General features: G+C 45.7%; 2 protein-coding genes across 5 annotated transcripts in view; both read right to left on the reverse strand.

Annotated features, from left to right (window-relative positions):
- Window positions 1–1455: 1455 nt before the first annotated feature.
- LOC108022901 (uncharacterized) lies at window positions 1456–2401 on the reverse strand. Its single transcript, XM_017092106.3, has 2 exons — window positions 2193–2401; window positions 1456–2136 (listed from the first exon to the last, which is right to left on the reverse strand). Exons 1-2 carry the CDS (start codon window positions 2392–2394, stop codon window positions 1511–1513), a joined length of 828 nt encoding a protein of 275 aa, XP_016947595.1. The 5' UTR covers window positions 2395–2401; the 3' UTR covers window positions 1456–1510.
- Window positions 2402–4098: 1697 nt separating this feature from the next.
- Window positions 4099–14774, reverse strand: part of LOC108022902 (uncharacterized) — a 58110-nt gene continuing 47434 nt past the window's right edge. For all 4 annotated transcript variants that reach the window (XM_050888045.1, XM_017092107.3, XM_050888046.1 and 1 more), the window contains exons 7-9: window positions 11863–12017; window positions 11521–11800; window positions 4099–5666 (exon numbers count right to left, since the gene is read on the reverse strand). In XM_050888045.1, the coding sequence (XP_050744002.1) occupies window positions 4100–5666; window positions 11521–11800; window positions 11863–12017 (2002 nt within the window). In that variant the 3' untranslated portion in view covers window position 4099. The remainder of the gene's footprint in view (window positions 5667–11520; window positions 11801–11862; window positions 12018–14774) is intronic.

The following is a 14774-nucleotide window of genomic DNA, read 5'->3' on the forward strand; positions in this document are numbered from 1 at the left end:
GACATGGAAAATGCATTTAATTATATTGTAACAGATTGGCGGATATTTCCTCGACTGAGTAAAATAAAATGGGAAATGTAGTGCTTAAATTAGAAAAATTGGAGAGTACCATAGAGTTGTATAAAAAGGAAATCGATTTTATCGATAAGTAAAATCCGACGGAAACCGATTACTCTGCATATAAGCATTAAGCCATCTACTCTTAAATGAGTATAACGTATCTACATTATAGACCGCTGAACTAAATATAAAAACGGTCTAATCGAAATATGGCCAAACAACAAATATGATTACTTTGCAATTAAAATCATTTAATGCCTATTTAATGATGTAGGTTTGTTTTATTCATTGTTTTAATGGCCTAAAAACACTTAATAACGAGCAATCATGGCCAACAAAAATACAAAAACCCTGGCTAACTGCAAACCACTCTGGGCGCAGGCAACTTTTGCAATTGCTTTTGTCACAATACACTAATTGGTCCGCTCAAGGATAAATGCGAATATAAATTTTAAAAAACCAAAACGGAAATAAAAGCCGCACAACCGACAGCCGAGTGACAAAACACAACTAGCAGTTCACAGTCGAGTTCATCTATAATCCATTGCAAAATCATTTTCATAAATGCTGAAATATGGGTAACCGGAGCGGGAAAAAATTAAATATATTTCATTTATGGAAACGTTTCGTGTTTTTTGCGAAAATGAAATTTTACATTTAACATGACCAATTAATGTGCGGCAAAGCCGCAAATAAAACCGCTTAATTACGTGACACGGCCAAAAGGCAGGCGCGCCCGACGGCAACAAAGGCAAAGCGGCTGAAACGCAGAAATTTGCATGACACGCATCGAAATGAAATAATAATATGGTTAATAAAGCCAGCCGCATCTGATTCATTCACTGCGCTGCCACAGCCAGGCCCAGATGGTGGCCCATTCCTGGCCGGGATTCCGATTCCAGGCTCTCCGGCTCGAGGCCAATTATCGCACTTATTTCGCTGCTAATTAAAATGCAATTATTTGCTTTAAACAACATAATCCCATTGACAGGGACTGGCATTTCGTTTTATTTGCATATATTGGGCCTATTGAGGTGAGCTTTTGGGACAGTCGACCATACCGCGGCCTGCAGTGGGGGCTTTTTGCGGAGTGGATCACCGCTTGAGGGATTTAGAAAGCGGATTCTTTTGGCACATGCATTAATCTGATTGATTAATCATTTTCCTAGGTGACCAGTGGATATATGTATGGTACTAAGTTGAAACAGAAACAGAAAGAAGACTATGTTACAAATTGTTGTAAGTGAGAACACCTCCCATCCATTCCGCACAAAGATTAAACCAATCTGAAAGGTAGATCTACTTTCAACCCATATTATCTAAAAACTTCAAAAATAAAATATTTTTTCCTTGCTTATAATTAGTTCCCCATCCTTTTTTAGCAGAAAAAACACATGAGTCTTTATAAATTTATTTAATAATCCCTATCTAATTTCCTAATCCCATACAATCAGTGTTCCATCTCATCACCCGTAGAGCTGTCCTCGTCATCCTCGGCGGTGATGTGAACCGGCGGAGCCTTCACATTCCCGCGATACGGATGCACTGGCGCCTGGACCATTCGTTGCCTCGGACCCGTTTCGTCCAAAGCGGATGGCACTGGCTCGACGTACTGACCCCCATTGGCGGCCACGTTGCGTCCGGCCTCGTCAACAAAATCCGTGATGATTTGCCACAGCGGCAGGCGATCCGCCAGGCCACGAGAACGAGCCTGGAGCACTGCAGCGGTGGCAATCAGGGTGAAGTTCAGGATTCCGGCATTGAAGATGTGCAACCAGCCGCTGATCTGTTGCTGACTGTCGGCGGAAGGCGCCGGGGGCACGGGGAAGGGCATGGGAATCGGCACGGGAATGTGAATGGGAGCAGCTGCTGGGTTCGGGTGGGAGTCCTGGGGAGGACGTGCCACCGGATGACCGTTGATGTTCCGCTTTTGTGGCAGCTTCAGGGACTTCAAGGCCAGCGGGGGCGATGAGAATGACGATTTCGAATTGACGGACGAGGCCGATGACTTTGCGCTGATGGTGACTTGCGGCTTGGCCAGAGTCATGGCCAGGATAGAGGGAAAGTTGGCGGCATCTGTTCGGTGGGGATGATACATGTATCGTCGGGACAATGCTGCACTCCGTACTCACCTGGCTGGCCAACTGCCTCGCGGGCCATTCGCTGCTCAGCCCGCTTCACCCAGCCGCGAACCGTGGACTCCGGGACACCCAGCTCGCGGGAAATGCCGGCCTTGGTCTCACCACCACGGATGCGGGCTATGGCTCGCTCCTTGTCGTCCAAGGACACCTGCACCCGGGGACGCTTACCACGCGGCACTCCAAATCTTTCCATTCTGCGGCGAGGTCGGATAGCCTAGCCAAGCGAAGATGCGAGAAGAAAGGCGGCGAAGAACTTTCGACTGGTTTCTGGGTCTAGGGATTTACACAATTTCACTCGCGTTGCCCCGATCCGGACGTTCTGTTCAGCTCGACACGACGATTTGTTTGACAGGAGTTGAGAGGTCCCCGGCCTTTTGCGTTTGGGTCAGCTGACATTTAAATCGGCGATGAGGTGGTTTTTCCTCGCGTTCCCACAGGCCTCTTCGTCTTTCCCTTTGGATGACATTTGCCCCCACTTGCTGCTTTCTCCTTTCTTCCTGCGGAGAGCCCCTCAAAGCAGAGCTGCATTTTGTCGAGCCTCGGGGCTGCCAACCTGCGCCAAAACCGGGAACCCTCCATTGTTATCAACGGCTTTTCAATTTCTCATTTATTTATTTCCGTACTTTTATTATACATTTAATTCTGACGTACACTAAAATATGTGTCCTAACTCCAATTTTTCCCTTTCTCTGTTGGTTTTAGATCCGTTCTCTTCGGGGCCTTCCTGTCCATATCTTTCTTTGGGGTTCTTACATATTATTGTGGGGGTCAACTGTACCTTTGAGGTGCAGAATGCGTTTTAAGAAGTTTTTCAGTTTCAGTGAGGAGTTTACTGTCAACAATTTTTGCGGGGAGTAAGTGGAACCGGGATCGTTTATTGCAACCCATAATACCGCGCATTTCTCCGAATCCTTTACTGTTTAGACTTAAGTTCTAGAACCCTTGGGGGTTTCAATTTACAATTTCTCCGGGGGCTGTCGATGCTGGTTTCTCCTTGCTAAAATTCCTGCCACAATTTGTGGAATTCACGGGGGAAGTTCTCTACTCAATTATGGACTAGGTAAATCTATGTGCAAAAAATATACCCTATATATTGTATATCGTACATTATATACATATGCATGTATATATGTATGTATATACGCCTGGTTTGCTTGACAATTTGCCAACAATAGTACAATGTATTCGTATTGTATTTACCGATATAATAACTAATAAAAACCACCAACAATTGTTTATTTTAATTATTCTTATGACTTTGAATTAAACGCTTGTTTTCGTTTTGGCTTTGCTTTGGTTTCGTCATTTTACCTGTCTACCTTAATTAAAATCTAGTTTCTTTATGCCTTTTAAAGTATCCGTTTTTTATTTCAACAATTATCACGTGACAATTTTTCATGTTTTAATTAATTTATTCAGGGCAGTTTACGTTCTTTCCTTTGTGTGAGTGTGTTTTTTAAACATTTATATGTTCGAGGGCTTTATAGTTTTTATCGTACAATTATTTTCAATTAATATTCATTAGATGTCACGTAGAGCGAAAGTTATAGACTCGACTGGGCAGAGCTACTTACATAGTTATGAGGGCTTTCTATTAGTTTGTAATACAGTTGCAAACATTAAAGACCTTTGGGAGAGTCCCAAAGATAGTTTTTAAATATTTGAAATTCAGAAACTAATACAACATTGGCTGAGGTGTCTTAACTTTACTAATTAACCAAAAGCTTCCAGTTTTATTTCCTGCACTTTCGAAACAATATGACTAAATATAGAGACGTGATCTAAAGAAGTCCGCCTAAAGCATAATTCCTCAATAAACTAACAATATTGCTTAAATAAAATATAAAAGAGCTAAAATTCTCGTTCTTAAAGTATAAAAGGTTTAAGAATAAACCACTCTAATAGTCCTCCTCCAGATGATGTCTTCCTTGCTGTTTGGACGACCTGCTGCACATCCGCCTCAAAATGGCGAAGAGCAGGGCGAACATGAGGCACAGTCCCAGGGTTATGAGTGCCAGCTTTCCATATGGCAGTTCGCTGAGATCGCGTCTCAGGCAGATCTCCGGGGATTCATCGTGTAGCACCAACTGCTGGTACTCGCCAGCGTGATGGAGAAGTCCCAGTTGCTCCAGATTCCACTCGATGTGCCGGGTGAGTTGCGACAGCGTCGAGGTGTGCGTCACATTGGGACAGTTGGCTATTCCATTGCAGATCAAATGCTTCGGAATGCAGACCTCGGTGTCGCCAGGACATCGGAAGTCACAGCCACCGTCCTGGAGGAGGGAGGCGGCCAAACTGCCATCGGGGTTGCGGGGCAGGTGGAAGAGTTCCGTCCAAACCAGCCGGAAGATGTTGCGACCCGGCTGACCATCTCCCGTGTACTGGATGAGCACGGGCAGGGGCTCCTGGTCGGCGCCCGTGGCCCCCAACTCCGCTGTGGTCAGTATGGGCAAGTCCCTGGCCAGCGATATGTTCTCCGGGCAGACCACAAAGCGCGGCTCCAGCCGTCCCGCCAAATAGACTTCGATCTTGGCACTTTCGCAGCTGCGGTCCGCAAAGCGAGCCTTCTCCAAGTTGAGCCACAGGTCCCGCTGGGCGGCCACCTTCAGCTCCCAAATGCACTTCTCGCGGCGGTAGTGATGCTCTGGCGGCGCCATGGGTCCCGACACCATGGCCAGGGCTTTCTTGTACGGGAACACCAGCTCACCGTCGGGCGAGGGTCCCAGGGTGATGGGTCCGCACAAGGGCCCGTGGGCGAACTCATAGGTTGCTTCGAACAGGGGATTCGGGTTCTTGAAGTAGGACGTAATGGCGTGCTGGCCCTGCACAATCATCTCCAGGTTCATCTGATCCGCCGACGATATGACCCTCACCGCCCTGGGGATGTTGTCGCAGAAGCAGGCCAGGTTGTTCTGGTACTTGTCCCGCTCCTCCCAAATCACCAGCTTATCCACCCGCTCCTCGTGGCACCGGGTGCAGGCATTGCTGTTGTAGGGAAGCTCCTTGAAGGACACCGCATTCACCTCGATTATGGCCCTGGCATACAGCCTTCGATCCGTCACAAACTTGTACTGGCAGCGGACATCACTGCCTCCGGTTCGCTTGAAGATCAGGGAATTCAGGGGCGATCGCAGACGACCGCCCGGGTGCTTCCAGGCGTACATCACCTCGTCGCAGAGGGTGTTGGGCACAGGGTCCCCGAAACGGGTGTTGTTGAAGAAGTCGTAGTGCGCCCAGTAGTACAGTGAGCTGCCGCTATAGCTGCCCGTCTTCGAGTCGAACTGGACGTACAGCGAGGGGCTGGTGCTCACGAAGTCCACCTTCTCCATGGGCCGCGAGAAGGTGTCGCAGAAGGTCTTGATGATACGCGCGGGGTCGGCGTGGTCCGAGTCGTAGATGGTCAGGGACTCCCCGCAGTCACCCTCGTACTTCAGAATGGGTGATTCAATGCGGTTGATGCGGAAGCTGAAAGAAACACAATGGCGAAGTCGTAGGGTATTAGATATTTGCTATTAGTATAAAGTCTGGGCATTGTAAGATGCCAACAAATACTATAATACTATAAGATGTAAAACTAAGTAGTTCTTGATTTGTGAAGAAAATCGGATGCAGTTCTCTGATATATCCTTTTGTCCCACAGTGCCTGCCATAATCATAACTCGCCTTTGGTAAACACCTCACTCGGCTACTGGCTCCCTGCCAGGCCGCAATTCCGGCCGCGTCCTTGCGTCCTACGATTTAATATAAATTCCACCTGCCAACAGGTAAGAGCAGTACTGCCTCTGTCTTTCGCCCCCCGGAACCCTCTCGGTCGCACACACGTAGGTCGTTGGGTTTCGGGGTCGCGATGTGAGTTGCATTCTGCCTCCATCAAATTGCATTCCAAAACTATTTGTGGCAGGCTGGCGAAAACGACGGGAGAGCGCCAAGGATATTTGAAGGGAGCTGATGTGGAAGGCCAATTTTCTGCAGTTTTCCTGCATTACCTTGCTGCTCGATGTGACTGCAGGCTTTTCGGGGGCGGGAAATTCGAGTTTGGGTCAGCGGAAATGAAAAGATCAAGCTAACATTATTTACTTTAAGTTCGATTCTGTTTACTAGGCTCTAGATTCTGTTTACTTTGTAGAAAGAATTAAAGGGATAGATTTTATAAGCTTAGGCATTATTATAGACCACCATTTTGATTTGAATGGAACGAACTATAAGCTATGGTTTTGTAATTTTTAATTTATTTATTCCATCGCACTAAAAACCCGAGTAAACCCAACTGCAAAGCCCCAAAATATTACATCCATCGCTCTCGGTTACTTATCCCGCAAAATCCACAAATGGTTATATAACTCGCCCCTGTTTAGGTTTTGCGTATATCCCTTTATATAACTACCATTCAGAGTGCGGTGAATACATTCTATGCAATTACATTTGGCTCTATCCGAAAATATGACATAATACAACATTTTATTAACTCACACAAAGTTGGCAAAAAGGGCAGGTCCTAGGGCTCGGGGAGGGAACTGGGCTCGGAGAAAAATCACCATCATCAGCAGTTTGAAGGGGGCCGGTGAACGGGGGCGGCAGCGGGGTCGGTGGCCACGCCCCCTAATCTACGTCGCCGGCAGGCAGCAGTGTGGCACAAATTTCATTTGGTCTCCCTCTTGTTTTTTATGCCCGTGAGTCTCGCCCCTCACCATTCATAATGGAGCAGAGTTACTATTTTTTACCCAACTATATCCCCACATCCCGGCTCCTGCTCGGCGCTTTTCGACGTGCCCATGCCGCCATTCACGTACGCGTCGTCGAAAAGTAAGCCCCGACACCCTGCGGCATGTCCTCGTAATCCGTTTGCAGCCTAGCCCAGTTCCAGCTGCACTGGGAAAAATGGATAGTGTTTGGGCTTAGCTTACAGATTGTGTCCTCAACAAATATCATACATAAATATAATATTATATTATATGTGTATTATATCAATGTAGTATCAACATGACCAGAAATCAAATGCAGGATCTTTGTTTTCATCGCTTTCTTCGTAATTTGAGTAACCCTTTCCAGTAAACTTATTCTTTGCCTCATCTTCATAATCTATCTATAAGCTCCGTTTTGAATTTAATTTATTAGCCAATTTTTTATACCTAATCTACAACTATATAATACCAAAATATTCCGACTTTTATGACTAATTAACTTTCTTATAAACCCGTTTTTAAGATAATATGTCATCATAAGATAGTGAGTTTATATCTGTATACTGTAGATATTTCCGATACTTCTCACAGGGGTTTTATGGGACTTTCCCTTAGTGTAACCCCGGGTTCCGAACTCCCAGTCCCAGCTTCCGTTGTGCTGACTCAGTGGGCGGGCTTATTTCGGGGGTGGTGCTGGGGCAGGGGCAGGGTCGCGGGGTTGTTGTCAACTGGTTAGCCCGGTTATGTGCATATGGGAGTCGATTGGCGCCGTGGCCAAAAGCCCAGAGCGTCAGTTTATGTGGCCATAAGGCTTATAAATAGCCCAAGTATGCGACATGTCTTGTGCATTTCAAGCGGATTTCTGCTACGTTTTTTAGGGATCCAATAGTCCTATGATGGTGGGGTAAAAAACGTACCAGATAGCTACAATTGATTTTATTTTGGATATCTGCAAGATGGCCCAAGGGGGAAAGACTACGGGGGAGCCAGGGATTTTATTGGTCATTTGTGTGTAGTAAAAGCTACAAAGATCAGAAAGTCCTCAATGCGGTAAATAAAGTTGTACTAACAAGTGGGGTAATAGTAAAGGTAATGGTAATAATTTAAACTTGTATCCCTCAGTCGCAAACTACAACGTAATGTGATGGGAAGTCGCAGATGAAAGCGGACATTAATGCACAATAGTAACACAATCTTTCGGATAATGGGGCACTAAACCAGACGCTGATGAGTTGTTAGTAGCTAGTAAAACCAGTACACGGCCACTCCCCCTGGGGACATTCGCAACATTATTGGGAAAAGTGTGTGCTCTGCACAAGCAAATGGATTGCTTATCCATCCCCCGCCCGCACCGCTGAGGAGCAAACTTAAGTGCAATATACTCAAGGAGTAGTTCAACATCTGGTCAGCTCACTTGGAAAAATCGCAGTAGAAGGTGGAAGACAAAGCCCGGGCAAACAAAAAACGAGCAGGGCAGCAGCAGCCGAAAGCAAAGCCATGACATGTTACTTAAATGAGCAACTTTGTTGGAAACAATGTCGACAGCGTCTAGACTCGCAACTTGGACCGGCAATCGGGACTCGGGACTGGGGACTGGGGACTGGGGACTCGGAGCCCCTGCGACAGGCAGCAGGACAACAGCTCCCACACACTTAGGTGGGTGGGACACTTCCAGGGGTTTCTGTGGGAGGTAGGTGCACGAGGTAAATGTAAACTGACAGTTACGAAGAGGACTGCGAGAAACCTTCCTAATGGCCTGCCCTTGTGGGCAATACCCTGGCAGGGGATATGATAATTTGACTGGAAGTTGCATTATACTAAGGGGGGGTGACTTACACCCTGAAGTATATGGATATTGATATTGAAGTACTTTTTCAAGAAGACTTTGATATTTTAGGCTGATGAAAATCATAAAATATTATCTTATAGAGGTCTTGTATTTTCAATTAATATTTAATACTAAATAAATATGGGCTTTGCATTCTTAATCAAAAAAAATGTTTTACTAAATTAGCCTGTAATATACTTCTAATAGATTAATTATATAATTTTAAATATATTTTGTTCCCATTTTCCAATAATATCCTCCCACATAACAGCTGTCTTATGATGACCATCAGTCAGGGTATTTAAGCTTCGATCTTCAACGTTGCCCCTCGTGCTTATTGCCCTAGTAGTTGTTGCACTGCCTTGCGATGTCGGCTGCAACTTGAGTGAAGTTGGCAGAAACAACAAACTGCAGCAACAACCCAACGCAACCACAACAACATTGGCAATAACAACAACCACAAGGAGAAAAACTTGGCCAGGAAAGCAGGAAAAATGTTGTGGGTGTGTGCCGAGCGCAGTTTCCCATTGCATTTTTCGTCTACTTTGAACTTTTGGCCAAAAGGGGAAACAAAAAGAAAAAATGCCAAAATCCACGTAGCTCTGGCCGTCTCTTTCTCCCGGCGTGCAGCTCTCTCTTTCGATTGCCTACCCTATTCGGTTGCGTTTTGTGCACTGTAATCACGCAATCATGTTGCCCACTTCTGAACTCTTAATGGCAATCGGTGTAAACGTGCGCACAACTTTTCCAGCCCCCAGATCCCAGCCCCAGCCCCTTTTCCACCCGCTTTTCCTCTTTCCCACTGCCCTGTTATCCAGCTGCACAATGGGCTTACGATGGTTACTCGAAGCTCCCTGGGAACTCCTCTTTCCCCTGTAGGTGGACATAAATATTTATCTTTTGGCAAAAACTTGCTTGATATTTTAAAACTCCCCCTGCCGCCGCCCGATCCTGCCGTCTTCCCCATGTGCTGTTGTGATGTTTGCCCTGTACACATAGTTTTCTTTAGCCGTTTCCAGCAAAAACTTGGCAATGCTCGGTAACAATTTCTGCATAAATTACAGGGCTGCAACATCGGGCGGTTGTTTGGCTTCTTCGGGCGGAGGAGGTGCTCCAGAATCATTGCGATTGCAGCTGGATTACTCGAAGCGAACTTGTGTAAATGCTGGGACTCGAGATTACGGACGAGAAGGACATGGGACGCTGCGACTCGGAGAAGACATTACCCGGCAATGCGAAGAAAAAGGCTTGTCTCTATTTAAATTAGTTTCTGGATTACTGGATTGAGGTCTTAGGAGATCGCGAAAGATGTCAGGATCAAAAAGAAAGTAACTATTTCCTTGGGAGATTACCTCTCTGATAGGTACATTTATGAAATAATTGTCTTACCTTTTTAAAATCGTTTGACCTTTTATTGATTTTATATTATTTCAATAGGTTTCTAGGAGGTTTATTATTATAATATATTATTCCAATTATCTTTAGGTGTAAAAACCACTTAGACTTAATTAGAAAGTTAAGCATAAGAGGTCAATCTTCAGCTTTTGACCAACTTAAATTCGTATGCTGATTGATGATGACCTCTGACCTACATTATCAGCTTAACAACTTCAATCTTCATCCTGTTTCCCCGCCACCATTGATGTGCCCTCAAAGAGTCAGGCAGCTGGAAAACTCCGCCATAGTCCTTGCCACTCGGAGTGCCACGCAGAGCCGAAAGCCGCAGCACAATAAAATATTTCGCCGCGCATGGTGGGGGGAATTGCAGTGCAAAATACTCAAAATGAAATGCACAATCAATGCGACACTTGGCCAAAAGTTCAGACACTTTCGGCGGCTGAAGCATTCCAGACACAAACAACGCCGACAACGCAGACAACGGCGACAAAGTAAAACATATATATTTGGATTTATGTACGGGTAAGGACACAAAGAACAACTCCAACTCGACACGTTAAATTAAAATGTCACATAAATCTTTGCGGGAAATTTCATTAAAATACGCTTACAGCGTAGAACGCGACGAGGAGGCCGGAGGATTGTCCCGGAAAGAGATGGGACAGGACGGAATCCCATGGAATCCGATGGAGCAAGTGCCAACCGCCCGCACAGCCGCAAAACTTTGCACTCGTAGCGAAGGGCCGGCCGAAGGACCTCGGACTGCGGAGAGGGATCAACTGGGATAGTCCTTGTCGGGCTAACTGGTTCAAAAATGGAAATTTTAATGGAAAAACTTGCAGACGCAGAATGGCAAGTGGTGACCCCGATCTTGAGACACGAGGTACGAGTTTGCAAATGTTTTCGCCGACATGCTAATTTAAAAGAATCTCGAAACTTATTTGATTTTTGATTAAAAGTAAAACTTTGCCCGAAACTTACTTTCTCTATCTGGGGACTTGAAATTGAAGCCTTGGCCACAAACAAAGCGTAGGAGTATAAGTTCTGGCTAGTTTCGGTTATAAACTAGAGAATTTTACAATTTAATAAACCAAAAATATAAGCTTTTGAGGTATATCCTCTAATGAGTCAACGATTTCTAAAGAGAATGATTTCGAATGTATAAAAGGTCGAGTATTTTATTACAATAATGCCAACGGATGATTGAGCACGATTTGACAAATCCAAGTGAAATGCTAGAATGGACCCAGGTCCACAAAAACTACAAAGGGTGCAAAACAACAGTCATCTGAGGCTTTGATTAGCTCCGAAATCAGAGAATCCCCCCAAATAACCGAGTGTGCAAAGCGGATAATAAGGCCCACGTTCGCGGGGAATGCCCAACGAAATGCATGGAATTCCTAATGCCTACCTGGGGAAGTAGAGGCGCACAATCTCGCCGGGGTGTCCTTTGATGTGGTAGCTGCAGGAGGTGTTCGGCGGATACCAGTGGGCGATGCTGAGGAAGATGCCCTCGCTGGCGCTGCTGTCCTTCAGCGAGTCGGAGCTGAGCAGCCAGTCGCAGACCCCGTGCTTGATCCCGGCGGTCTCCACATGGCCCGGCCAGTTGCCCACGTTGAAATGGAAGCCCGTGTTCAGCAGCGGGCCCGCCGGCGACGTCACAAACTCCACGTACATGTACTGCGAGGTGCCTGCCGGATATGCGAATTGTTTAGATCACTCGGCGGACGGCTGCCCCCTGCGCTGTACTCACCTATAATGCTGAATGGGAACTTGCCCAGGCCGCAGAACTTTCCTATCAGGGGGGAGTGTTCATCCCGCCCGTCGTAGACCGCCAGCCAGTCGTAGGGGCAGTGCTCATTCCCAGAGCCAATGGGCCTGATGGGACAGGTCATCACGTTCTCACATCTGCAACGAACAGAGACAGTCGCTTTTGATTGCCCGCTTCTTTGTCACATTTATGAAAGCGTCGAAGGGGTAAATTTAATTTATCCAGCCGACGATTCAATAAAAAATTGCAAAAACTGAACAATTAAAAAACTCACGTTCCACAAATAACCAAGGAAATAAAAGGCAAAAACGAATAAAGAGCACGGCTGGCAATTGAATAACTGACTGAGTGCTGATGCTTTTAGTGCCCGGCGGAAATCCGTGAAAAAATGCTGGTGAAACAGGGGCGTGGCTTAAGGGGGATACTCTATCAAGCTGGGAAACCCTTGGCTTTAACTGAGCTTTAGGGGCCAATATTAACACACGAGGCCCTAGTTAAAAATCAACAAATGTATAATCAACCATAAATGTATGATTAATTTATGCTTAGCTTAAGATAGGACTTAAATGGTTGGATATTGTTCTCCGTGACTTCTGTGATTTTAAAACCTCTTTAAAACTCAAACAAAAAGTAATCACTGGGGGGTTAGTTGGCTTGTCTTTCAATGCTTTTAAAAAGCAGTTGAATAAATGATCTGCGAGCTTCATAACTTGAGTGCTCGGCGCCCATGGTCATGACATTCATTTCCACTTTGCCAGCCCGAGGAAGCCGGGAAGCGGGCTAAAAAAGAAAGTTCTCATGGAAAAAGGCAGGAAAAAAGGCGGCGGAAAGTCCGCAGCGTCTGTTTTGAAGCCTTTTCTAATTTCTTGCGTCAGCCGGTCGAGGATGCTTTTAATTTTTTGCCTGTCTGGGCGAACGGCACCTAACCCTGACTGCCGGCCGAAGGACTGGACCCAGACAAAGTGACCTTTGTGCCGGCCATTGATGCGGGGACTCACAATTCCAGACTGATTGGCATTGGTGGGCAGTTCAAAAGGCAAATGAAATGCCTCACCTGTGTGTGCGAACTTTCTAATTGAAAGCTAACTTTGGCAATTACCAGCTGAACTTTAATCAAATAGAGAACCAGTCGTTGAGTCAAAGCCAAAGGCCAGTGCAACAAAAATAGCAATTTAATTGACAGTTCCATTGAGCCGTTCCGCCTGCTCGGCACTCTCTTCCCTTTTTTGACCAGTCGCTGGAAAGTTTGGGAAGAAACTTTTGACCAACTTTTTTGTATCTGTATCCATCTATCCAGCAGATAGATAGATTTCTATTAGCTAGTCGGTCCGTTTCAGTCAATTTAATCACTTTATCAGCAAGTTTTTCCCGGGGTCTGCGAAGAGCTAATCCAACTTATTGATAATAAATGCGTTGTTGGCCAGAAAGTTGATTACAAAGAAGGGGACAGAGAAGATGGCTGTTTAGTCTGGGGGAAAACTTTTCCTTTCCCCTCTTCGAACCCGGCACCACACTCTCCAGTCCACACATCAAAATGGAGGAAGAAAGGAGCGCAAAAACATCTACTGACTGGTAATAATTTTGGCATATTAAAAAACTTTTTTACTCGATGACTTTTGCATTTGTTTGGCATCCGGCCGTCGAAGTTTTTCCAACCGAATTTGCTGCGAAGGCAGAAATATTTTTGGTGTGGCGCTCAGAAATTAGGAATGTTGTTGTGGGCTGTATTTTTTGACAGCCAAAGGAGCTGTGCAATAAACTGGAGTGATTTATAAAACAGAATAGCGGCACGAGAGGAACTTTCTGCTGACTCGGCATCCATTTCGGGCTGTACAGGTCGGGTTTTATGAACTGGATTTATGGCGGACTTATACAGGGATCGGGCGGATTACTCTGATTGTTTAGAGGGGGAGAGAGAGGTGGGATAAAACTCAAATATTTGATTATTGATATTGTAACTCTATACGAGTATATCCGCAGCTACTGTAACCTTTTTTAATTGCATTTTGATCTGTATATTTTTGAAATGCTCTCTGAACAGTTTTTGGGTAACTTATCCCCTCCTCTGCCCAGGAAAATCGTTTAGGACCCCTGCCATCCAAAATGATTAGCTCCTTGGCAAAGGCTGTTTGTCTAATCCTTTTCTGCAGACCCGAAAGTAGCTCAGACTTGCAAATTAATACACACTTTGGGGGGATTGGAGCTCGAGCTGCGCCACTTTCACCCCTTCTTCTGGCCAACGGAACCCAACTCAAAGTTGGCAACTTTGACGTGCGTCTGTCGTCTTTGCCATTGGACTTTTCAAAAGGTAAATATTCAAATTGAATCTATAAAAATAAATTGAATGTTGCTTATCTAATTCCGGCTGGCCGTGCTGCTGGGCCGGGGAATCCAACTCGGAATGGCACACCATCTACTATCTGCAGAAGGGCACTGGATGGTCCAGGGGAAATATGCTGACTCCAGAATTTGCACATCAAACAAGCTTAAAGACACTCGGCCACTTCTGCCGGCCATTTGTGCTGGGAATGTGCAAAGTGTTAAAAGCTGAAGGTTTTTCCCACCCAACCATAAAATCCCCAAACGGGCTGCGACTTTGACCCACCCACTGCCCCGAGTTCATGATAAGGCAAATATTTTGTGAAAGGTCATTTCGGTTAAGCAAATGTAAATTGTATTTGTCGCGACGGGGCAGAGGCGGCGGACTGAGGGGTCCGTCCAGGGGGACTAATGCCCACTTGGTCGGGGGTCGGTCGGTAATAAAATATTAAAGCTCTGATTTAAGCCCAAAAAGGTTGGCGTTTGCAGGTGCGTCAGCAAACGAGGTTGCCTAAATGGCCAGGGGAGAATTCGTAGCTCGGTGAAACTTGTTTGAAGTTGAAAGTTTCCTCAGC

Source organism: Drosophila biarmipes, chromosome 2R (genome assembly GCF_025231255.1).
Source record: "Drosophila biarmipes strain raj3 chromosome 2R, RU_DBia_V1.1, whole genome shotgun sequence".
Taxonomy (NCBI): domain Eukaryota; kingdom Metazoa; phylum Arthropoda; class Insecta; order Diptera; family Drosophilidae; genus Drosophila; species Drosophila biarmipes.